The following is a 25771-nucleotide window of genomic DNA, read 5'->3' as shown; positions in this document are numbered from 1 at the left end:
GACTTCCAGTCTCCAGAACCATGAGAAGTAAATTTCAGTTGTTTAAGATAGCGAGTCTGTCGTATTTATTATGGCAACCCTGGCAAATGAATACAGGTACTATATGCAGCTGAGTTTACACCTAATCCTGGAGGCAAAGAGCAAGTGGGGAAGGGTTTAAGCAGGGAAAACACTTTATCCATCCATATGCAATGTGGAAACTGTGCCGGGTACTAGGAGTACAGTTCAAAGAAGGATTATCTGAAGAAATTTCATTTTATCTGAGAGATGCACAAGAGTTGGCCAGATGGAAAAGAGAAAGGGAGGGGGAGGGTCAAATCATGGTCAAGAAAAACAAAACTGTATGTGTAAAAGCCCTAAACAGGAAGACTCCTGGTACACAAGAAATTGACATTAGCTAGTGTGGGTAGAGTTTGGCCACAGAGGACAAGAGCTTCAGGAGAGCCAGGCCGGTGTGGATCAGTGGTTGAACATCAACCTATGAACCAGGAGGTCATGGTTTGATTCAGGGCAATGCCTGGGTTGAGGGCTCAATCCCCAGTAGGGGGCATACAAGAGGCAGCCAATCAATGATTCTCTCACATCATTGGTGTTTCTATCTCTCCTTCTTCCTTCCTCTCAGAAATCAATTATATATATACTAGAGGCCTGGTGCACAAAAACTTGTGCACTCAGTGGGTCCCTCAGCTTGGCCTGTATCCTCCCACAGTTCTGGACCCCTTGGGGGATATCCATCTGCTGGCTTAGGCCCACTCCCTGGGGTATCAGGCCTAAGCTGACAGTCAGACATCCCTCTGGCAGCCCAGGAGCCCTCAGGGGATGTCCACCCACCAGCTTAGGCCCGCTCCCTGGGGGATCAGGACTAAGCTGGCAGTCAGACATCCCTCTGAAAGCCTGAGAGCTCTCAAGAGGTGTATGACTGATGGCTTAGGCCCGCTTCCTCTTGGGAGCGGGCCTAAGCCACAGTCAAACATCCTTAGAGCTGCTGAGGAGGCGGGAGAGGCTCCCACCACCACCGCTGCACTCGCAGCTGTCAGCCCAGCTTGTGGCTGAGTGGAGATCCCCCTGTGGGAGTACACTAATCACCAGGGGGCAGATTCTGCATTGAGTGTCTTCCCCTTGGTGGTCAGTGTGCATCATAGCAACTGGTCATTCCTCCATTAAGGTCAATTTGCATATTAGCTTTAGGGGATGCAGATGAAGAGAGTCAAGGCCAGATCATCGGGCTTCATAGGCCTCATAAGCAAGTATGGACCTTCTGCAGAGAATTGTCCTGGGGGCCCATGCCAATGCCCTGACCAAGGTTGAAGCTGAAGCCAGGGGCTCTGGCTGTCACCATCTTTGCCTCCACTGAGTGCCCTGGGAAGCCCTCTGGCCACCCATATACCTGCCCATTGAAACCAAGGTGTCACCACCACATGCATTTCTTCATAGCCAGTGCTCTGCGAGACACCAGAGCTTGCATTTCATTTACTTTCCCCCCATACTTCCAGCCAAAGCGTGGAAATCACTCCCCCTGTATTTCTCTCTCCAGTTTTGTTTCCTTTTCCCCCTCCACTGCCACGAAGAGCTGTTTTCCTAGACATCCTACTCCTCCATGCAGAGAAAAGGCATCCTTAACAGCAGTTTTATTGCCAGTGATATTAACACAATGAAGGAAATCACTGCTAATTTTTATGGATTATCTCATCATGAGCAACAAATTAACAGCTGGGAAAGAGCAGGCAACCGCCTTCCCCTGGGAGAGCCTTTACCTGGAACACTTCACGGTGCCCTGCCCTGGCCCTCAAGGAGGGTCCCCCGCTGGAGATGGGCATTTCCTCCTCAATAGGGTCCCCCCCTGTGTCCTCCAGCCCAATCCCATGTTTCCTCGCCTGCCCCAGGTTGGCGCAGCAGCACGGAGCTGGCTGATACGCTCGGCAGCTGGCTGCGGGTGATGGGATGATTTAAGTCAGCTGGGAACTTTATTAAACCCTGATCTAAGCAGCCAGCTCTGCTCTCTCTTCGTATTTCCTTCGGGCTCTGAAACCAGGCCTTGGCCTCTGTCCTTGCTGAATGTGTCTATAAAACTGCCTGAGCAGGTAGGCAAAAGGCACTTCATCAGGAGTCATCTAGACCCAGGTGAACAGTAAATACTTAGAAGGGCAGAGGGACAAGACAAGGGGGAGAAACAGCAGGGAACATGGGGAGGCTAAAAATGCAGGTTGCAGCTTCAAGAGAGAGGAACTGCATGGAAACCCAGAACACACCGCTGAAGGGAGCCGGGAGGACCTGGCATAAGAAACGGAGGCCAGAGCGGTGACATGACACTGAGAACTCGGCAGTTCTCAACTTGGGGCTCTCAGCCTGGGCTTCTCTCCTGGCTTCTCGGGTCCCCACTCCTGCCCTGGGCTGGCTTCCCCCCAGTTCCTCTCTACTTTCCCTCCAACTGAATTCCTTCCTGTGCCTCTGAGAAGCCTCTTCAAGAGCCTGGCGCCGCCCCCCACCCCCCAACCCCTTTCCTCCCGCAGGCAGCTGCTGCTGTATCTGAGAGATGAAGGGAGAAGCACCCAGGGCAGGTGGGAGAGGAGGAGGCTGAGGCTGGCCCACCCCACTGCGGGAGACACCTGGGGTGGGGTGGGGGGGCAGTCAGGCATAGAAGCCCAGCTGGGAGGGGCCTGCGATGCTGGGCCAACCACATACAACCCTCCTTCTGAAGGTCACGTGCTGACACAGTGCACTCCGCTGTGTCTGAGAAGAGCCAGACTGCATGTGGGTGTCCCAGACAGGAGCAGGCACACAGCAGGCAACAGCTGCCCTCCTTCCCCAGCCAGAATGCTGCCCTCTTGCAGGTGTGTAACTCAGCTCACACCTGGTATGGCAGTGTTAGGGGCAGAAACAGAATAGGAGGGACTAGCTATAGCTATCAGAAACGTCAGTCATGCTCTGCTAACCGTGATTGTTCTGTTCTGATTAAAGAAAGCACATTCTGGCCTGGCTGGGAGCTGTACGCCCGGGGAACTAGGAGTTAACCTGGGGATGCAGCCCATTCTTTTTATCCGAGAACTGCCTGTCTTCATGGAAAGACTAACAACCTTGTGACCCCCACCGCATTGCTGGTAAGCTGTAACAATTTTACCCACTTTTATTCCTTCTGCGACTTCCCCCTGAAATCTTCGTCCTTCTACCAATATAAGCAGCTGGCTTATGGCAGGGGGAGAGCAGATTCTGTGGACGACCTGCTGCTCCCCCAGGCTGCCGGCAGGATTGGAATAAATGCTCATATGATTCAACCCTGTCCCTGCTTCATTGGCTCAAGTAGTGACCAGCAGTCAGACCCGTCCATTGTCCGGTTCCAGGAGCACCGAAGAGAGAGTCCTCATGAGTGGGGATAGAAGGATGGGCAGGGCAGTTTTCTTCGAAGAGAAAGTCACATGTCAGAAAGGCCCCGAACAGTGAATAACATTCTGCCAGGCCAGCAAGCTGAGAGGAGAGCAAAGCCCAGAACCTGAGAGGCAAGGTGCTCTGGGGCCAGTGTCCTGGGAGGATTGGGGGGGGGGGGGGGGCAGCTGGTGAGTGCTCCTGGCAGGATGGAGGGGTGATATTATGAGATGGCGCCAGCCATTTAGATATCCTGCAGCCTCCCCCTGAGGGCTTCAGATGCTCTGGAGAGGAGTTTGAGCTTCTAGGAAGACAAAACTGGGAAGGAATGAGGAAGTGAGAAGTGAGAGAGCACCTAAGGGCTTGGTGCGGCTGCAGTGGGCGTGGGGAGGCTCCTGAGCCCCCTTCTCCCTGTGAGGAGGACCCTGCTCCCTCAGATGTCCAGGGGGTGGGTATGCCATGGCTTCTGATTCTCATGCCCCAGGGCCAAGGGTCCCCAGGCCTCTCCCATCGCTTCCACATTCAGGTGCCCTGGCTGCCATGCTCTGGGGCTTAGACAGGAATGTCCTATTGTCCAAGAAACCTTCACTCAAACACCTGAATCTCCCATCTCCTCCCCTCCCCCCACCCAAGTGCCCTGCTCCAGATTTGTATCTGGTGGCCCTGGGAGGACTGTGCTCTCAAGCAGCTCCTGAGCAGCTGTCAAGCGCCTGGGGGGACACAGCAGAAACCAAGAATTCCAGTCTAGGCTCCAGGGAAAACAGGTTCTCCATCCTTTCCCTGGGCCATTTACTCAAAAATTAAGCTTAAGTAAAGGAGGAGAGCCTGCTGGTTTGGCATAGGGCAGGGCGGTATAATGGGCATGTGGTTTCAGGAGGCAAACAGGGCTTGGGTTTTAATGCTGTGTGACCAGGGACATGGTTTAACTTCTCTGAACCTCAGCTTTCTCATCTATAAAATGGATATGATGGCAATATCAAATATTTTTGAACAGCACAGTCCCTGGCACATAATAAATACTTAATAAATGTTGCTATTATTAAAAGGTTAGATATTTCTGGTTCCTAAAGCCTAACTCTTACCTCAAACTCTTCTTTCCTTCTTAGGGTATCTTCTGCCACTCCCACACCAATCCACATGGAAGAATCACCCTTGGCAACAGCAACAGCAACTTCTGATGGACCACCGTGCCTGGTTCTCGGGACATCTGCCAAGCTGCCTGCCCTCTCCCCTGATCCTAGGGCCTGTGCTCATGTTGGGAAGCAGGGACAGTCCTACCCAGTTTTGCTCAGTGGATAGAGCGTTGGCCTGCGGACCGAAGTGCTGGGTTCCATTCTGGTCAAAGGCATGTACCTTGGTTGCAGGCTCCTCCCCAGGCTCCTCCCCAGCCCAGGCCCTGGTCAGGGCTCGTATCTTTCACATTGCTATTTCTCTGTCTTTCCCTCTCTCATCCACTCTCTCTAAAAATCAATGGGAAAATATCCTCAGGTTGAGGGGGGGCGGTGTGTGGAAAAGAAGAAGAAAGCAGGGACTCTGGCCCCTTTCCTTGGTCCCTTCTGGAAGAAAAGCATCAGTAAATAAAACAGGGCTGAATACACAGCAACAACAGAAGATGTCTAGGCCAGGGGTGGGCAAGCCCTGGCACGCGTGCCAAACATGGCACGCCAGTAACTTTTGCTGGCACACAAAACCCTCTCTTATAATCTTCCATTTACAATTGTGAATCTTTGTTCTCAGTGATGAATTTTGTTAAGTCTCGTAATAGGACTAGCCTGACGGATGAAAGTAGTAGCTTGTGCATTTCTCTGAAGGTCACGAAATATAAACCTGATGTAAAATCTCTGTCATCAGTGATGCAGCAGCAAAAGTCCCACTGATAATATCAAACGGAGTCATAAAGTTTTCTGTCGGACTATCAGTGTACATGTATACATTAAAAAATAAATGTATTTTTCATCATCATATACTGTGTTTTTGTCGCTCGAATGAATTTTATTATTTCTTCAAGGTTCTTCACATACGTACACCTTAAAAAATATCAAGTAGGTGTAACATGTTCTCAAAAAATTAGGGTTGGCACGCAGAAGAATTTTGAGTCAGAGATTTTGCTGGTTTGGGCACGCACTCACAAAAAGGTTGCCACCCTGGTCTAGGCATTAACTACCTAAGTAATCAAAGACCACTGCCAGGTGATCCCGGCTCACTCATTTGGAATCTAGTGCGCAAGCAGCTGTAATAAAGGCAGAGTGCAGACTCACCCCTGAGACCCACGTCTGTCACACTTGAGCGTAAAGTCGCTTCGGCCCTATGCCATGGTTCAAGTCTAAGTTAGCTTTTCCTTCCGGCATCTGCGAGGCGAGGGTGAGGTACAGCATCTACCTTCTGCTTCTCTCTGAAAGCTGAGGTGTCTTGGAGGCCTGGGCAGACCTCACTCATGCCCACCTCCCCCTCTGCTCTCAGAGGCTCCACAGAGGGGCACAGAGAGAGCTAACAGGGAGGTGCCTCCTGGGAGGGACAGAGCTCAGGGTCAGAGCTAAAAAAAATACGGGTTCAAATCCAGGGTCTTCCACGTTCCGGATGGTGACCTTAGGTTCTCCAACCCTCATTTCCATACCCAACATCAAACCTACCTCTGGAGATCATTGTGAAAATTAAACATCATAATCTACAGAAAGTGATGGACACGCATTAGGTGCTTAATGAACAGGATGCCATTCTATCTCCCAAGTACAGCCCTTTAAGGTGATGGTCCACCACCTCACTCAGCCCTCTTCCAGGTGGGAACAGGCAGCACAGCAAGAGGAAAAATAAGCCCCGAAGGCCAAGGTGCCCACAGGCCACCTCGTTCACTTCAGCACATCATGCCTCCCTGTGTTGTACTGTTCATCAAGCCTGAGTCTTACCTTTTCATATTCAGAACATTGACCACAAATGTCCTACTCCCTGTATCTCCCACAGCGCCTCGCCCGCTGCAAGATATTGCTGGCACCAAGTCCCAGGGGACGAAGGAACAGGTTGGACCAGCCGCAGAGACCAGGTCTCCTAGTTCCTTGCTCACAGCAGCACTTTCCCACCTCACGTTTCCTAACGCACCAGAGCTCTCCCTGTCTGGAGGGATGACAGGCAGAGGAGTTGACAGTCTGCTGGGATTTGGGGGACACTGTTCTCTCCAGGACCCGTGGCAGTAAATAAACATATCACTCCAAGCCTAACCCCTCAAAGCCCACGGGACAGGGCCTCAGATAACACTGTAGGTCCAGGTAACAGTCATCTTAAGACCCCTGACATGTTATAAGTGGCCAGATTACTAAATCAACCTGATTCAGTGTTTCCTGTTACACAGCCCTTCCCAGCTCTCTCCCCTATGTCACAGGCTCAGTCACAGGCCATCCTGTTGGGCTCCCTCTACCCACAGAGGAAGTGTAGCAACTTCAGTGCTCTTGGTTGCCTGGTGCTCATGCAAAATGGTCGATTGTAGCAGAAATCAGGCAGCTCAGGCCGAGGATCGGAGTGAGGACAGCTTCCAAGGGCATGCCTGGTCCCCTGCAAGGCACTGCTCATGAGAAGGCCTTCCGGTGGCTCATCTGCCCATCTTGCAGGCCATCCAAACTAAGAATAATGGTCCCAAAGGTGTCCACATCCTCATCCCCAGAATCTGAGAATGTGTCCTCTTCTACAGCAAGTGGGACTCTGCGGATGGACTTAGGCTGCACACCTTGAGATGGGAGGCGATCCTGGGTCATCCCCAGTCAGCTCAATCTAAGCTCATGAGCTCTTGAAATCAGAGGACCATTCCTGTCTGAGGTCAGGAGCTGCAACGTGAAAAGGATGTGACCCTGAGCGTTGAGGGTGGAGCAGACTCGAGGCACTGGGAATGGCCTCTGCTCACAGGTACAATGACATAGGAACTTGATTTTAAAGCTTCAAGGACTTTAATTCTGCCGACAACCCAAATGAGCAGAAGACAGATTCTCCCCTAGAATCTCCAGAAAGGCTCACGGCCCTGCCTCCGACACCCTAGTTTTAGCTCAGCAAGACCCAGGCTGGACTTCTGACTTACAGACTGCAAGAGGATAAATTTGTGGCAATCCTATATAATAAAAGCCTAACATGCTAAGTGTCTGGTTGTCCGTTCAACCCATCAAAGCGTAATATGCTAATGATATGCTAAGGCCACTCAAGTGCTTGCTATGATGTGCACTGACCATCAGGGAGCAGATAGTTGACCGGTCAACCAGTCGCTATGATGTGTACGGACCACCAGGGGGTAGATGCTCCGACTGGTAGGTTAGCTTGCTGCTGGGGTCCAGCCGATTGGGACTGAGCGAGACGGGCTGGACATACCCTGGAGCCCTCCCATGATCCCTTCCCGGCTGGCCAACCTCCCGTGTCCCTCCTCGGCCCCGATCATGCACCAGTGGGGTCCCTCGGGCTGGCCTGCACCCTCTTGCAATCTAGGACCCCCCCGGGGGATGTTGGAGAGCCGGTTTCGGCCCAATCCAGCAGGCTAGGCTGAGGGACCCCACTGGTGCACTAATTCGTGCACTGGGCTTCTAGTTTGTTATAGTAGCCATAGAAAACTATGGTAATAATAATTATGGTAGAACTACTGATAAAAACTTATTAATTGGTCTCTTACTAATCATCAGGCACCATGCCAGCCATTTTACATACATTAATCACACATCAGCCTCAACAGTCATATAGGGTGAGGACTACTACTTCCATTGTATGGCAGAAAACAGACCAAGTGACTTGTCCAAGGTCACATGCTGAAACTAATTCAATCCCAAGTTTGTGTGACACTACAGACCATCCCCATGAAAGTTTCCATAAAAGTTGAGCAAACTTCTATTTTTTAAAGAAATAAAAAAGAACTAACATCTTTTACATATTACTAGACGTCATAGATTGACCACAGCGAGGGCAAGCTCTCATGGAGGCGATCCATGGATACTTCCACTCATCTGCACCCATTCTATCTCCAGCCTTGGTCCATTGGGCAGCCTGGATTCCTTTAGCACTCTCGCTTTTCCAAGTTGGCTCCAAGGAGAATTAGCATTCAAGCACCATTTCCAGGTAAAGGTCCCTTTGGTTTCAGAAACCCCTTTGGAAAGTTCTCTCTTCCCCGAGACTTCCGGTGGCTGCCCAGTTTGGGCGCCCCTCCAGTTCTCCTCCCACACTGGGGGGCGGGGGATGAGGGGGCTCTCCAGACCCCTCCTAGCAGAGCCTCCTGCCAAGTCCCTGGACTGCACGCTTCCCTTTCTGGCTGGGCTCCGATTCAGGTCCCCCCTGCCACTGGGGGATTTATGAGTGCTGCCAACAAAGGGGCGATTCTTCCCCTTCCTGAGCAGCCCCTGCTCAAAAGACCATGTGCTACAAACGGGGCAGGGAGCACAGCTTGAAAGTCACAGGGGTGACATCAGGCAGGGAACCTCCCCGTGCCCAGCTCCATCCCACAGGTGTCACAGCAGCACCAGCTCTGCGCGTTGAGAGCAGCCCAGCCATGAAGAGCCAGGAGCACATTCCACAGGCAAGGCAGAGACCGAGATGCGCGCTTTTACCCAAAGGTCAGCCAGCAGGGCTTGGTGGGAATGGGCTGACAAGAGGCTCTGAGCCCAGAGACAGAGCCACCAGGCCGGAGCAGGGGCCTGTGGTGGACTGGAAGCTGATGAGGGAAGTGCCTGACTCTGACCTGGGCGGTGGGGGTGGGGCACACCCTAACTGGAAACCCCATTCAGTGAAGGGTGACCAGAATGGTGAGTGGAACACACATTCTGAGAGGAAGGGATAGTCCAAGGCACAAACGAGGAGTCCCTGGGAGAGAAAGACGTGGGGGCCTTGGGATGACTGTGCTTCAGGCCTGACCTGCGTCCAGAGAAGAGCACCCGACCTGCATGTGCCGGAGGGATGGTGGGGCCAGGACAGGTGCAAGGCACAGAGAGACAGGTTTTGGTTCAACAGAAAGAAAAACCGGTAGTCAGAACTATTCAGAGGTGGAATGGGTTGTCCTGACACTGAGGAGACAGGAAGGAGCTAGGTAGATAGGGGCGGGACACAGGAGGAAGGACCCAACTGCGCAGAGTTACTGAGGCACCCCAACTGGGCGGGGAAGGAGGGGCACGCAAGAGGCATGAGCCTTAAAATGTATGGATATTGCTAAGACAGGCCGCGTGCAGAGAACCAATCACAAGGTAGTGAGGCATATAAACCAATCCCAGGGATGTTACTAAGGCAGAATTCTTTTAAAAGAAGAATCAGGAGCTAACAAGGCTGTCTCCACTCCTGAATTAAAAGGTGTGCACTTCCTCTTGCCCTCTCTCTTCTCCCTGGACACAATGGGTTCAGTGGGGTGCATATCCTGCGCCCACACGGCTCATGGCCATGGGGCCTCCGCACCTGGACCTATAGGCTTTAATTAGCTGGGATGCTGAACTACTCCCACTGCCACGCAGAAAGGAAGCTCTGGACATGGGCTGCTCCTGGAACCCCAGCTGCACCTTTTCCTGGACTGGCTTTTCCCAATGAACTTCCGTTCCACTGACCATTTTTGGCTGAGTCTTCATTCTTCAATTTTGAGAGACAAAGAACTCAAACTCAACACCCCACATTCTGAGTTATCCGGGAGATGCTCTAACCAACTAAGATAGCTGGCCAGAGCCTTTCACAGCCCACATTCGGTTTCCACACCATCAGGCTTTGTGCCTCTAAGTGCCGGCAGGCAGGCAGGATATGTCCTGGGAATGTCTGTTGGTGGGCAATGGGCAGTGTCCTGGCCAACACGGGCAGCTTCTGAAAGAGCTGGAAGCGGTGGCAGGTCCAGCAGGGAGGCTGGGCTCCGATTCAGGTCCCAGGCTCCCCAAAGACTGAGCCCTGCAAGGCCTCCCCACAGTCCAGGCTCTGGCTCAGTCAGGATGTCAGTGAGGTTTCAGGTTTGAGGACAAGACACACGTGAGCACTACCGTGGCTACAGAGGCCAGGGTGCCAGGCCAGTGCTTGGATCTGAGGGACTAAGTGACACCATCAGCCACGGCTCCCTTTGGTACTGTCCTTACAGGGCTGGCTGGCACTTCCTCAGAATGGGGTCAAGATTAGCCCAGGTGAGGGGAGGGAGCTTGCTGCAGAGATGAGAGCACTTGGGGTGGGAGCCAGTGCAGCTCTCACAGGAACACTTGTTAAGAACTGCTTTTGTGTCACGTGAAACATCATCACCTCTGCTTTCCAATGCCTTTCAAATGTGAGTGCCTTTTGGGACTTGCCTTGCATCTGCATCATTCATTCATTCAGTAGATGTTTAATTCGCACCTTCTCCATGACTTATACGCTGGGAAATCCGCAGGGAACAAAAAAGAAAAGTGGGGTTTTCCTGATGGGAAGACTCAGACAATAAACATACAGAATCAGTTTATCAGATGGTGATAGTGCTATAGAAAAAATAAAGCGAGGAAGAGGGTGAGGGAGATGGGGGTAGGGAATGAGCACCGAAAGTGAGCGAGCCATGCAGAACCTAGGTGAAGAGTGTTCTGGGCAGAGAGGACAGTGCCAGAGCCCTGAGCAGGTGCATGCCTGGTGTCTCTACAAAAGCAAGGGTGCTCGTGAGCTGGGTTGGTATGGAGTGAGCAAGAGGCAGAGTGGAGGAGAGGAGAATAAAAAGTAACAGTGCAACGGGCAGGTCATTGTAAAGATTTTTGTCTTTAACTCTGAAATGAGAAGGCATTGGAGGACTTGAGCAAAGAACTGACATGATCCAACTTACATTTTAAAAGAGCCTTCTTGCTGACATTTTGAGAATCCAATGTGACAGGGCAAGAGAGAAGCAGAGAAGCCGGTAGGAAAGCTTTGTAGTCATCCCAGCGAGAGGTAATACTGTCTTGGGACAGGAAGCAACAGTGAAGTTGTCAGAAATGGCTGTATTCTGGATACACTTGGAAGGTAGAGCTGATGAAGAGGATGGGGTTTCCCAGAGACAGGACAAGCCTCTTCCCAGGTGGCGCTCAGGCCCAAATGTGAAATGGCATTACAGTTTACAACCAGGGCGCAGGTCAGGCTTAGACGTCCGAGCGGAGAGGACCGCAGTGAGGATGAGTCTGGAGGTGTGGGGAGAGGGTGAACTGGAGGTGACACTAGAGCCACAAGCTTACAAAGCCATGAGGCTGCAGGAGGTCACTGGGCGCAAACCCACGGGTGAAGTGGAACCAGCAAAGGAGACTGAGGAGAAGTGACCAGTGAGAGGCAGTGCAGGGACCAAGGTGGAGCGTGACCCTGAAGCCAAGAAAAGAAGTGTTTCCAGCCCTGGCCAGTTTGGCTCAGCGAATAGACTGAAGGATCCCGGGTTCGATTCTGGTCAAGGACACATGCCAGGGTTACAGACTCAATCCCCAGTGGGGGCCATGCAAGAAGCAGTCAATCAATGATTCTCTCTCATCATTGATGTTTCTATCTCTCTCTCCCTCTCCCTTCCTCTCTGAAATCAACAAAAACATATTTCTTTAAAAAAAATAAGTGTTTCAAGAAAAAGAGTTAAAGACTATATCAACTGCTCCCAGTAAAAGAAGTCTGGGGGACAGATGACTGGACTTAGCAATGTGGGCATCATCTTTGGGGGGAGGAACTCCTATGGATAAGATAACAGAGAGGAAATGGAGACAGTCTGAATAGGCAATTCTACAGATTCTCACTGTAAAGGGGAGAGAGATATAGGGGGTTAGAGCAAGAAAGGCGTGGCACCAAGGGCAGCTTTGAGATGGAAGATCATTCTGTCTTCTCTACCTCCCGGGGTCGTGGGCCCTCCACACGGGGTAATGGTTCCAGGTGGAGTTCTTGGCTCCTAGAAAGAGGTGAACTTATAGCAGGGTTTACAAGGGAAGAGACGGCGCTTGCGGGGGAGGGAGAAGCAGCTCCAGGCAAGCAAAGGCTGAGTCTGACAGAGTGCCCCGGGTGCTGCTCATAACAGACACCATTCCACAGCCCTTCCTGTATGCCCAGGTGCTCTGATTGCTTCCTGTGTAGTACTTCCTGATTTCTGCTAAAACACAAGGTAGGGACGACGGTTACCCCGTGTTATCCATACAACTGAAACACTAAGAATAAGTTCTTGCCTAAGGTCATACAACTAGGAAAGTGTGGTGCTCAAAGTCAAACCCAGGAAGCATTGTCAGCGCACGCTCTGGCATCAGACCCCCAGAACCTGCCCTCGTGCTCACCACCGCACACCTGCTCCATTTCCCCTTGCTCTCCAGGCCCCATTGGCTTGGAAGACACCTGAGTGAGCCAGGGCAGAAGGGACTGAGGGAAGAGGAGACGCAGGTGGGGCCTCCTCCCGGGCTGCTGCAGACGGACACTCACCCGTTATGCTGGCACCCTCAGCAGGGAGTGAGGGGCGCTGAGGATCTGTGGCTCATGTGCACCCTGGAGCGTTTCAGAACAGCGAACCTCTCCTCTGAATTGGATGATGATAACGCAAGTCTCAATGCCCGAGAGAGAGCCCGAGTCAAGGCTGCAGAGCCTGAGCCTCGCACAGCACCACCGGCTGCCTCCCCAGCCAGGTCCACACTGAGCCTGCACAGCTGAACCTGACTGCTATGGGCTGTTACCTCCACAACATGCATCGGTGTGCTCTGCTAGCTCAGCCCCTGAGCTGACTGGGCCCTGCAACTCAGTTCAATGGGAAGAAAAACACCACAAAGATATAGAAGGGCCACCAGGTAGCCTGAGGGCTGTCTGCAGCCTCCCACCACCCGTGACCCCCACAGCCCAGGTCCAGCCCCCATAGAGCCTATATGGCACGTGCTGCTCATCCAGACTAATGAGGACTACGTGTGACCATGCCTTGCCTGCTGCTGAGCTGGGCGGCTGGGAGGCGACGTGCATCTCACTCACCCAGGCTCACCACCCAGGTCCTTGGCTCAGATCTGGCAGTGGCTCCCCTCACTGCCCATGCATCTCGAGTGCTTCCATTGGAGGCCACAGGGAGAAAGGGAACACCCAGACAGTCCACACCAAGAGACTAAAAAGGATGAGCAGGGCCTCGTGTCTTTATCAGGTCTCCCCAAGGAACGGGGCCCAATGGGGTCATGATGTAGATTAGGCGGACAGTGGCTCCCATGCTAAACTCTTCTTAGTGGCTGCTCATGAGGACACAGTGCTGATGGAACGCCTCCCTGTGCGAGCAGAACAGACCAGAGGCTAAAACATTCTATCAGAGAATCCCAGGCTGGAAGGGGTTTTAGAGGTCACAGGACCAACCCACATTTGATGCTAAAGTCCCTGTCCATCTATCTCTGCCCAACTCCAGCTGTGGGACCTCAGTATCCATTTGTCTGGCAAACATTTTGTACATCAACCCAAAACCTCTCCAGAATGTTAATGACTCACTCCCCTCCCGGGACTCTGGACACACAAAAATGAAGACTGGTTTTTGAAACTATGACCAAATGCCACCATGTCCGCTCTCCTACACCACATGCCCCTCTGCCAGGCAGGCCTCACTTAATGGCAGCAGATCCCACAGACCACAGCACGTATGGTGGGGCAACACGAGAGCCCAGGGAGCTCAGGCCGGTGCAGCACAAATGCACACAGGCGGCCGCCTCCCACACGTATTGGGAAAGCAGCCTCTTATCTGTGGCTTTTAGTTAGGAAACAACAGCCCCGTCCCTTCATCTCTGATACCCCAGCCACTGGGACCTTTCCCAGCTTCTTCCCAAAGATCACTCAGGATATGTTTAAGAAAACAACTCTCATTGCCATTACTTGCCTGTTCTCTTTAGCTCGGCCTGGTTTTGTGAGAGCTTGAGTTTGACAAACTGGCCCTGGTAGCTTTTCGTCCTCATCCATCAATAATGTACAAGCAACAGGATATTCAGGACCCACCACCATAGCTGTCTCCTGGCTCAACTTGTCCACCCTGTGGCCCTCTGAGAGGCATCCTTTACTCTCTTCCCTTTTTAAAAAAAAATATTTTTTTATTGATTTCAGAGAGGCACTGCCGAACACTTGCTGTGTGAGGCAGTGAGCGCTCCACCCCTCACTCACAGCATCTCATTTCATGCTCCCGAAGCTCCAAGAGGCACCTCTTGTCACCTCCATTGGAATGAGCTGGGCGGGTGAAGCAGTTTGCCCCAAGCCACACCACCTGGATGCAACCAAATCTTTAGACTTTAAAACCCATTTGTCCTTCACTTTCCTGAGCCCATGGATTTGAGGGCATTTCTAAGGGTATCATCTCCCGGAGGTGAGTGTGCTGCTAACACACCCTGGCGGCTGGATGTCCATGCACAGTGGCCTCGGCTAGAGATGCCCAAATGTGTCATCCAGGCCCCCGTCCCCGCACCTGCCCGGTGTGTTGATACCACCTTGGCGAGCAGGGCTCTGCCCCTACGAGCAAGCTCTGGACCGTAAGTCTGTGTATATCTGCATCCAATGGACGGCCTTTGTGCCCTTAGGACATTATTTGTAGGTAAAATAATCAAAGAAAAGCAAGAGGCTATGTTAGCAGTAATGTTCCCATCCTTACATCTGTCACCGATGAACACGGTGCTGCATGTGACTGCTGTGACCCAGGGCTCTCCCCACAGCCAGGGTGCACTTGCTGCCGGAGAGTGAAGCAGAGCAGTTTTGGAGACAAGTCCAGTGTCAGTGCCTCTGCACCAGGATGATCCCGTCAAATCTCCAGCTGCACTGCCTCCCCTGAACCTGCAGGTGCCTGGCCTGGGTGAGACACCTGGCCTAGCACCTGGCAGTGAGTGGGGCCTTCCCAAGGGGGAGTGGGATGCGACCATTGATTATTGTTTAGCACCACATCCTTGGCGCCTGATACTCAAAAGATATTCTCTCTCTCTCTCTCTCTCTCTCTCTCTCTCACTCTCTCTCTCCTGTTTCCTCCAGGATGTCTGCCTCTGTTAGCACAGGTACAGCCAGAAGAAAGTACTTTAAAACAATGACAGCAAGCATGTTCCTGGGACCCAGGTCTCCGAAGGCCATGGACACATCCGCCCTGACACGCACTGACTGCAATACCCCACTGCACTGGGTGCTGTGTCAGCGGGTTGCTCTCCCGTGCAGTTCAGCGACCGGTGGGAAAATACCATGACTATTACAGCACAACCAGTACGTGCTGAAACCAGGAAAATGGGAGAAAGGTAGAAAAAAGAGGATTCTCCCTGTGAAGCACGCGGTGAAATGAGGACGGCTATTTCAGCCAGTGATGGTGGTGGTGGCCGGGGAGGAGGAGGAGGAATTTTGAGACCAAAGATGGGAGTGGGATGAAGAACTCACAGGCACGGCAGGAGATGGCGGCACCCCCGGGAACCCTCCAGATGATCTGAGACAGGAGCAGGCTGAAAGCCTAGGTTCCCTGGACTGACAAGTACTGAGTCCTTAATATGATTGGGGCGAGGGTAACGTTTACTAAAATGAGAAACAGGACGGGAGGAACCCACAAGAGACAACTGCTGCCTGCCTGCTGCTGCTGCTGCCCTAGCGCTGAGGGCGCAGCTGGCCACCTGGGAGAGCGCGGTTGGAGGAGCGAGGAGACCGCTGGGTCCCGGGCCGGCTGCCAGCGCTCTGGCCACCTGCCTGCTGTGTTACCTTGGCCAAATCGCTGCCCTCTTTGGGCCACCTTCCTCATCTGTGAAGGTAGCAGGATGGGAAATGCTGTCCTTAGAATCCACTGTCGCCCTAAGGAATGATGGTCCCTTTCAGTCATGGGGCCAGCGAGAAAGTGGGGTCTTCTCAGAGCATTTATTAACTTTTGCTCCCAAAGTCACCACTCAGAGGACTAAGAGGGACAAAAGCAAACTTAAAAGACATTTTGATCAATGACTGGAGAGGCTGACATGTGTGAGAGTTTGGGGAGTTGGGGGGAAGCCTCATCATTATAAATAAAACCCCTTTCTCTTACCCCAAACCTCATTCCGTGGCTGGACACTGTGCTAGAGGTCAGGGCTGCATGGCCTCCTGTGCCTCACTGAGTGAAACTGCAGTCCCAGGCAGGGCCGTGGGTCCGACTGCCTTTCCACAAACAGCCATATTGTCCCTTGGATGAGCTGGCTGAGGGTGGAGGCTCATCATCTGAGCCTCCCAGGCCCTACGCGTCACCTCGATCTTGCAGCCATCAACTCTGAGGCTGGAGGTGGGAAGAAACCCCAGATAAAAATAAATGAGGGAAAAGGGACCAGGCAGACAGGGAAGCCAAGACAGTTTGCAGCATCTGGAAAATCTAGATGCCAAGCAGTTTGAGCCACTGGTAAGTCCCATCTTCCCTGAGCCAGGGACGCCAGAGGGTCAATAGCTTAAGTCACCCCACTCAGGAAGACAGATAACAGAAGCCCAATTAATGCCATTTGCCAACCACACCCAAGGACAGATGGAGTTAGGGAATAAATCTCATCTGGGTACATCTGCATAAAACTGATGGGCATTCTATTGAGATCCTCCCCTAAGACCTCCCTAAATGCTCAGCCTATAACACCCCTAAAGTGAAGGTCTAGCTCTCGCTTTCCTCCCAGGAGCATGCCTGCACCCCCACGCAGCCCCTTCTTCCCTCACAGGCACTTATCTCATAACCCTAAGGGACCCCATGAGGCTTGCAACCAGGGCAGCAGTGGGCAGCCGCAGCTCGTCCCAGGCAAACCCCCCACTCTGTCCCCAAGGCCCCCGTTCCTCTGACTTCCCAGCGAGCCGAAGCAGTGGCCCGGGCTCCTTTCCCGTCCGCCCTGTTCCAAGTCCCAGCTGTAGTAAACACCCTCTACAATCCGCTGCATCTGTGTATGTGAGGGTGCGCTCCTGTAATCTCTCCTTTTAGAATCCATATTGTTATAAGCCTTGTCCCATCACTTGGGGCAGCCGGCCGCAGCTGCAGAAGCAAGACAAGGTGAATCCCGGCCGCCTGACCCACCCGCGCACTCTCCTCCCTTGGCTGACTGGTGCACCCACCTCCGACCCTACAATTCACACTTCTCCTCTATATAAGGGAGCCCAACCACCCCTGGGGCAACACCACACACTGGGTCTGCCCACTGTAGGGAAGGCAATGAAATCTCTTAAACTCTCACAACGTTGCTTGGCCTGGCTCCTTTAGGTGCAGACCTAACTAACAAGTGTTGTGACATTTTTCCTGCACAAAGTCGAGAATCCACACCTTGCAGCCAGGTGGCCAAGGGCCAGCTCCTTGTGATTCCATGACCCACTTCCCCTCCTGCCCTCTCCTGTCCCCACCTGTCCCCTCCTGCCCTCTCCTGTCCCTGCCTGCCCCCTCCTGTCCCCGTCTGTCCCCTCCTGCCCCCTCCTGTCCCCACCTATCCCCGCCTATACCTCCTGTCCCTGCCTGCCCTCACCTGTCCCTTCCTGTCCCCCGTCCCAGCCTGTCCCCACCTGTCCCGCCCGTCCCCTCCTGTCCCCACCTGTCCCTTCCTGTCCTTGCCTGTCCCTGCCCCACTGCAGATCCTCACTGAGCTGGAGACACCTCCTTTCCAACCGGAGGCTCTGGGAGAGTTAGAGCTCCTGGCTCCCAGATAGCCAAGGAGACAGACAAAGGGGTCCTGGCAGGGCTGGTTCGGTTTTCCTTCCTTCTCTCTGTGGGCCTAGTTCTGCTCCGTGGCCTCGGCAGGAGCTGAGGCCCACATTGCCTGGCCGGGCAGTGGGGCCTGGTGGAAATCAGCCCGAGTGGCCAGGCATGAGCCCACACTGAGTCCAGAGAGTCTTGAGGAACCAGACAAGCAACGCTCGAGTGTGGGCTAGAGAGCCTGAGGGTGCCCTGGAAGCCCCGTTGCTGGTGCAGCCACAAGAAAGGAGCTGTCCGCTCACTGCCTGCTCCTCCAGGACAACGGGGCCGGGGTCAGGCCCCAGGCGCTGCCAGCTCCACTCCATCGGTTTCCGCCTCCCACAGGCGACAAATGGAAGTTGATGGTTACACTTTATCAGCTCCTTAGAGGAGGGGGACACCTTGCAGCAAACGCTGAGTAACTGTAAGCATCTTATAAATTACACATCTTAGGGACATGAACCATTGTGCAAAAGTGAGTTGGGTGTTAGAGTTTCAGTGGAAATGAAGCATGCTCGCAGAGTGGTGAGCCCAGGGCGGTGGGGACACTGAGTCATGTGTCCCAGTGCTGAGTCCCACCCACCGCTGCTGTGGACCTGGGAGCAGGTGCCACCAGGTAACCTGGAGCAGCTGGAAGACCGGCAGCTTGGCCCTGGCCATGCGCCTGCCCTGGCCAGAGGCTTGCCCTGCCTACCTCGGCTTCCCACTGTTCCAACTTCTGAGACCTCAGGGCCGTCCTAGCCCTAACTGGGGGGATTTGGGAGCTTTAAGCCAATTCCCTGGGACTCAGCGTTCTGACATCTTCCCCCTAAATCAGCTTCTAACCCTTTCAGGAGGAAGTTTAGAATCCAGGATCCTGCGTTGCTTACAGTGTTTACTCCCCACCTTCTCCAGGTGTGGATCCGCCTGGACACCCTGCCTGGTGTGTGGGTCCCTCCGGGCTCTTCCCCAGCCCCACCCCTCAGCCCTGCTGTCGGACAGACCTGTGTGACAACAGCCCACCTGCCTGGATGACTCCCCACTGACCTATCCACACTGACCCCTTCCCATATACACACAGATGCCCCCAAACCCTCACCCCCATTTTCCCAGGACATCAGGTCCCAACATGGTGTCTGCTGGGCTGCAATGCCCCCTGTCCCTGTGGCTGGGACTGTGTCCCCGGGACCCAGGTCAATAGTGCCTCCACCTGAAGCTGTGAGCCTCGCTTAGTTCCGGGAGGAGCCGGGGCTTCACAGGTGGTGGAGCTGAGCCCCCTCCCGGGATTGGGTGCGGTTGAGACCGCCCACAGTGAGTGGGACAAGGAGGAGAGTGTGGGACACATCACTGAGAAGAGCCGGCTCCACCCAGGACCAGGCCAAGGAAAGCAGATGCCAAGTCCAGGGCCCACCATGCAGTAAGCCAGGGGTACCCCAAGCTTCCCTGGCCTCTGCCCAAGCACACCCCGAGGAAGCGTTCTTCCATTGACAAGATCATCTCTCTTCTCGGATCTCCCTGCACTTGGAATCCCCAGGGCCATCCCTCCTTCCCCTCAAGTAACAGCTGCCCCTTTCGTGGTCACAGGCTGTCATGGAAACTTAGCAGCGTCATTATTCTTATCACAGTGGGCGCCTGCCGGCGGCTCCACCCCCACCACCCAGGCCCAGCCAAACTTGAGGGGACATAGTAGAAGGTCCCCTATGGACACTTGGGGTGCTGAGAGTGTCACCTGGGCTAGCAAGCCCTGGGATGCCGGCTGAGCTGCACTTACCAATCCTCAGGGTGTGGGGACTGCAGGCCACCGTCACAAGCCACACAGGAAGCAGCACCAGAGGTGCGGAGACTCGGGGCATCTTCTAGGAATCCTCATGGAGCCCGCTGCCGGCCTGGGCATGACATGACTCTGCAAGACAAGGCCGGAGCGGTGAGGCCTGCATCCCTGCCAGAGCTGCCCACTCAGCCCGGTGACCCAGACACCGCCCCACCCACCCAGCCTCTGCTGCAGTGCCCACACGGCTCTGGCCTCTGTCCTCCCTCTACAAGCTCAGGTTCGAATCCTTCCTCCCCAGCAAAGTGGGGCAGGCGGTGCTCTGGGGCCAAATGGTTCACAGGCTCCACTTTTTAAAAAACTCCAGTTGCGGGGGGGTGGGATGGAGACCTTCATCTGCCATGGAGGAGCGACAGAGCTGTGCCCTCGCCCGGCCGCACTCGCTGCTCCCTGGGAGGCATGGGAAGGGCCGGTTCAGCCATCCTCGTGCACCCACTGTGCCTTCATGAGGAGCCTCCTGACCCCTCAGCCAGTCCCCTCACCGGCTCAGCCACCTGTCCTGGGAGGTGGAATCGTGGCCTCAGGCAAATAGAAGCTCCCTGCTCCCCTGGCCGCTGGGCTGAGGAGGGCCTGCTCCCATGTCAGCTCCTCCCCAGCCCAATGGGTAGAAGCGCTCCCCCAGGGGTCAGCGGTTTCCCACCTGCTCCTGCCACCTGCCGAAAGCGACCCTCCCCATCCTACTCCCAAACCCCTCTCCTCCTGCCCAGGGCAGGGGACCTCTGATGTCAAAGCAGCACCTCCAGGGGCTGCCTCTCGGAGGGCAGCAGCGTGTATCCCCCGCTGAATCCTTTCCAACCCTTGAGGCCAGAGTCTGTGGCCGCCAGCTCGGCCCCCTCGTGGGGTAAGGGCGGCTGGTGAGCACCAGGCCCTGCTATTCCTGGGTCGCCCTGGGCTAGGAAAGCAGTATTAACACAGCTCTCCTTCCACCACCCACACAGACACTCCATAGGAGCGTGGGCCAAGACAGGTCAGACTTCCCGAACAGCTATAGCCAAAGGCCGAGCACATTTAAAAAGGCCTCAGCTTCATTGGGCTTCAGGAAAATGCCACTTTAAACCACAACAGGGAACCAGTCCACATGCACCAGCTGCCTCTTTAACAAAACAGGGCCAGATGTCACAGTAGATGGGACCCTCGTGTGGTGTCCCTGGGAGCACACTGTACAGCCATCTCCTAGAGCTGCTCACCCCAGGACCAGCAGCTCCTCCCACAGCCCACAGCCCAGGACCAGCAGCTCCTCCCACAGCCCACAGCCCAAGACCAGCAGCTCCTCCCACAGCCCACAGCCCAGGACCAGCAGCTCCTCCCACAGCCCACAGCCCACAGCCCAGGACCAGCAGCTCCTCCCACAGCCCACAGCCCAGGACCAGCAGCTCCTCCCACAGCCCACAGCCCAAGACCAGCAGCTCCTCCCACAGCCCACACCTCAGCACCAGCAGCTCCTCCCACAGCCCACACCTCAGCACCAGCAGCTCCTCCCACAGCCCACACCTCAGCACCAGCAGCTCCTCCCACAGCCCACAGCCCAGGACCAGCAGCTCCTCCCACAGCCCACAGCCCAAGACCAGCAGCTCCTCCCACAGCCCACAGCCCAGGACCAGCAGCTCCTCCCACAGCCCACAGCCCACAGCCCAGGACCAGCAGCTCCTCCCACAGCCCACACCTCAGCACCAGCAGCTCCTCCCACAGCCCACAGCCCAGGACCAGCAGCTCCTCCCACAGCCCACACCTCAGCACCAGCAGCTCCTCCCACAGCCCACACCTCAGCACCAGCAGCTCCTCCCACAGCCCACACCTCAGCACCAGCAGCTCCTCCCACAGCCCACAGCCCAGGACCAGCAGCTCCTCCCACAGCCCACACCTCAGCACCAGCAGCTCCTCCCACAGCCCACAGCCCAGCACCAGCAGCTCCTCCCACAGCCCACACCCCAGGACAAGCAGCTCCTCTCAGAACAATGGAAACATAGGTGTGTGCCCACCCAGGACGGACAGAATGTCCTCAGTGCCTAGCACAGCCAGCAGCGCACAGCTCCTGTACAAACCGGTCCCTCCCCTGAGGAGCTCCTCTCCAACCCCCACCCCCATGCTGGAGGAGGGCCTCTCAGGTGCCATAGTGGGCCTCCTTCCCTCTGTGGCTGCTGTTTATGTGTCTGCACCTGGGATGTGTGTGGGCTTCTTAGAGACAAAAACTGTTTCCAGCTACGGTTGTACCTTCAGAGTCTACTTAACACAAAATTAGGCCTTCATGAAAGGAAGGCCTCAAGCAAGTGTCTGCTACAGGGAGACAGCGGAACGTCAAGGGCCAAGACAACCATGCTGTTGGCGAATCCAGTCCAGAACCTCCCTCATTCCTGGTGCTGGCGCCGGGGTGTGTGCAGGGGGTTTGTACAGGGGTTTTGAGCAGGGGTGTATGCAGGGTTGTGTGCAGGGGTGTATGCAGGGTGTGTGCAGGTTTGTGTACAGGGTGTGTGCAGGGTGTGTGCTCGGGTGTGTGCAGGGGGATCGTGCAGGGGTATGTGCAGGAGTGTGTGCTGGGATGTGTGCAGGGGGTGTGTGCAGGGGTGTGTGCAAGGGTTTGTGCTGAGATGTGTGCAGGGGGTGTATGCAGGGCGTGTGTTGGGGTGTGTGCAGGGGTTAGTGCAGGGATGTGGGCAGGGGTATTGGCAGGGGTGTGTGCAGGGGTGTTGGCAGGGGTGTTGGCAGGGGTGTGTGCTGGGGTGTGTGCAGGGGTTTGTGCTGGAGTGTGGGCAGGGGCATGTGCTGGAGTGTGTGCAGGGGTATGTGCAGGGGTGTGTGCAGGGGTATGTGCAGGGGTGTAGGCAGAGGTGTTGGCAGGGGTGTGTGCTTGGGTGTGTGCAGGGGTGTGTGCAGGAGTTTGTGCAGGGATGTGTGCAGGGGTGTGTGCAGAGATATGGGCAGGGGTGTGTGCAGGGGTATGGGCAGGGGTATGGGCAGGGGTTTGTGCAGAGATGTGTGCAGGGGTATGGGCAGGGATTAGTGCAGGGGTGTATGCAGGTGTGTGTGCAGGTGTGTGTGCAGGGGTGTGTGCTTGGGTGTGTGCAGAGGCATGTGCAGGGGTTTGTGCAGGGGTGTGTGCTTGGGTGTGTGCAGGGCTGTGTGCAGGGGTTTGTGCAGGGATGTGGGCAGGGGTGTGTGCAGGGGTGTAGGCAGCGGTATGGGCAGGGGTGTGTGCAGGGGTATGTGCAGGTGTGTGTGCAGAGGTGTGTACAGGTCTGTGTGCAGGGGTGTAGGCAGGGCTGTTGGCAGGGGTGTATGCTTGGGTGTGTGCAGGAGTTTGTGCAGGGATGTGGGCAGGGGTGTTGGCTGGGGTGTGTGCTGGGATGTGTGCTCGGATGTGTGCAGGGGTTTGGGCAAGGGTGTATGCAGGGGTGTGTGCAGGCATGTGTGCAGGGGTATGGGCAGGGGTGCGTGCAGGGGTGTGTACAGTGGTGTGTGCAGGGGTTTGTGCAGGAGTATGGGCAGGGGTGTGTGCAGGGGTATGTGCAGGTGTGTGTGCAGGGGTGTGTGCAGGGGTGTGGGCAGGGGTGTGTGCAGGGGTATGTGCAGGGGTGTGTGCAGGGGTGTGGGCAGGGGTGTGGGCAGGGGTGTGTGCAGGAGTATGGGCAGGGGTGCGTGCAGGGGTGTGTACAGGGGTGTGTGCAGGGGTCTGTGCAGGAGTATGGGCAGGGGTGTGTGCAGGGGTATGTGCAGGGGTGTGTGCAGGGGTCTGTGCAGGAGTATGGGCAGGGGTGTGTGCAGGGGTATGTGCAGGGGTGTGTGCAGGGGTGTGGGCAGGGGTGTGTGCAGGGGTGTGTGCAGGGGTGTGGGCAGGGGTGTGTGCAGGGGTATGTGCAGGGGTGTGTGCAGGGGTGTGGGCAGGGGTGTGTGCAGGGGTGTGTGCAGGGGTGTGGGCAGGGGTGTGTGCAGGAGTATGGGCAGGGGTGTGTGCAGGGGTATGTGCAGGGGTGTGGGCAGGGGTGTGTGCAGGGGTATGTGCAGGGGTGTGGGCAGGGGTGTGGGCAGGGGTGTGTGCAGGAGAGTATGGCACAAGAGGGGCGAGGGAATTGTTACATTCTCACTCATGGGGGTAAAGCCGAATGCTCAGTGGCTGTCTGTCTACACACCAGTTTGTGGCTTGATAGAGGAGGGCAGGGGGCAGAGATCTTATTTTTGTCTCCTCAGGGCCAGGAGAGTGCCTGGCATGTTACAGCCTCGGGAGATATTCGGGCAGTGGGTGCGGGGATAAGCTGCCAAAGAGAGAACTGTGAAAATCTAATAGACTCTATCAAAGTAATCCTGATATATAAAAGCCCAGGGTCCTAATGACCATCACAACCAAATGCTGACCAACCCGGAAATCCTTCAGTCAGCCACGGCAACCCGCACTGCCTGCCCCGCTGCAGCCACGGCAACCGGCACTGCCTGCCCCGCTGCAGCCCGGTGGCCCAGCACTGCCTGCCCCGCTGCAGCCTGGTGACCCAACAGCCTGGTGGTCCCAGGGGGTGAAACCCAGAGCAAGAGAGACAAGGTCTGATCCGCAGCCTAGTGGCAGCTGTTGATCAGTACTTGTCTCTCTCTTTCTCTCCCTCTTTCTTTCCGGGCTTCACCAGCAGCCAGGCCTTTCTTTCTCTCCTGGCCTGGAGCGGGTGGGGGTGGGGCTGCTGTTCAGCCCCACCTCTCTGATCAGTTATGGAGATAGGCCTGGAGATGCTGACTGGTATAGGAACCGACCAATCAGAACCAAATGTGGGTGTTGTGAAGAACCAATGGCTGCCTAGGAGGCAGAGCTTCTGACGCTGACTGGCATAGAAACTGACCAATCAGAACCAAATCTGGGTGCTGTAAGGAGCCAATGGTTGCCTAGGAGGCAGAGCTTTTGACACTGACTGGCATAGAAATCGACCAATCAGAACCAAATTGGCCAGCAGAGGAGGGCAGTTGGGGGTGAGATCAGGCCTGCAGGGGAGGGCCATTGGAGGTGAGATCAGGTTGGCAGGGGAGGGCCATTGGGTGCAAGATCAGGCCAGCAGAGGAGGGCAGTTGGGGCAACCAGGCAGGCAGGCAGGGGAGGGCAGTTAGGGGCAATCAGGCAGGCAGGCAGAGGCAGTTAGGGGCAACCAGGCTGGAAGGGGAGAGTAGCTAGGGGTGATATGGCAGGCAGGCAGGTGAGCAGTTAGAAGACAGTGGTCCCAGATTGTGAGAGGGATGTCCGATTGGGGAGGGTGCAGGCTTGGCTGAGGCAACCCCTCCTCCGTGCACGAATTTCATGCACTGGGACTCTAGCTTGTTCAGAAGTGCAAAATCAAAGGTGCCAGCAGGTTCTGTGTCTGGTGAAAGCCTGCTTTCTGGTTTACAGACAACAATCTTTTTGTGCATCCCCACAGCAGAAAGTGGGAAAGGAAGCTTTCTGGGCCTTTCTTATGAGGGCACTAACCCTATTTGAGGAATCCACTCTCGTGACCTAATCACTTCCCAAAGGCACCACCTCCAAATACCATTATATTGTGGATTAGGTTTCAACATATTAATTTTGGGGGCACACAAACATTCAATTTATAATAGTTTATAAACTTTATAACAGTTTATAATATACTAGAGGCCTGGTGCACAAAAATTTGTGCACTCAGGGGGGAGGGGGGATTCCTCAGCCCAGCCTGTGCTCTCTCGCAGTCTGGGACCCCTCAGGGGATGACCACCTGCTGGCTTAGGTCTGATCCCAGGGGTATCGGGCCTAAGCTGGCAATCAGACATCCCTCTGGCAGACCAGCAGCCCTTGGGGGCTGTCCACTTGCCAGCAGGGAGCAGACCTAAGCTGCAGTCGGACATCCTTAGCTCTGCTGAGGAGGCAGGAGAGGCTCCCACCACCACTGCTGTACTGGCAGCCATCAGCCTGGCTTGTGGTTGAGCAGAGCTCCCCCATGTGGGAGCGCACTGACCACCAGAGGGCAACTCCTGCATTGAGCATCTGCCCCCTGGTGGTCAGTGTGTGTCATAGTGACCAGTCATTCCCAGTCTTTCTGCTGTTAGGGTCAGTTTGCATATTACCCTTTTACTATATAGGG

At 55.0% G+C, this 25771-nt stretch overlaps 1 protein-coding gene across 5 annotated transcripts in view; it reads right to left on the bottom strand.

Moving 5' to 3' along the window:
• GRIK4 (glutamate ionotropic receptor kainate type subunit 4) overlaps positions 1-25771 on the bottom strand; it is a 253215-nt gene that overhangs the window by 164928 nt on the left and 62516 nt on the right. For 4 of the 5 annotated variants that reach the window (XM_070399383.1, XM_070399384.1, XM_070399386.1 and 1 more), the window contains exon 2: positions 19653-19784. In XM_070399383.1, the coding sequence (XP_070255484.1) occupies positions 19653-19734 (82 nt within the window). In that variant the 5' untranslated portion in view covers positions 19735-19784. Of the gene's footprint in view, positions 1-19652; positions 19785-25771 lie in introns of those variants that run through there. The other variant, XM_070399385.1, reaches the window with a different exon arrangement.

The sequence above is a fragment of the Myotis yumanensis genome, unplaced genomic scaffold, assembly GCF_028538775.1.
Source record: "Myotis yumanensis isolate MYYU_CA2020_CCGP unplaced genomic scaffold, mMyoYum1.0.hap1 SCAF_19, whole genome shotgun sequence".
Lineage (NCBI taxonomy): Eukaryota > Metazoa > Chordata > Mammalia > Chiroptera > Vespertilionidae > Myotis > Myotis yumanensis.
The sequence above is the reverse complement of the archived record's forward strand: the minus strand, read 5'-3'. Positions and strand labels throughout refer to the sequence as shown.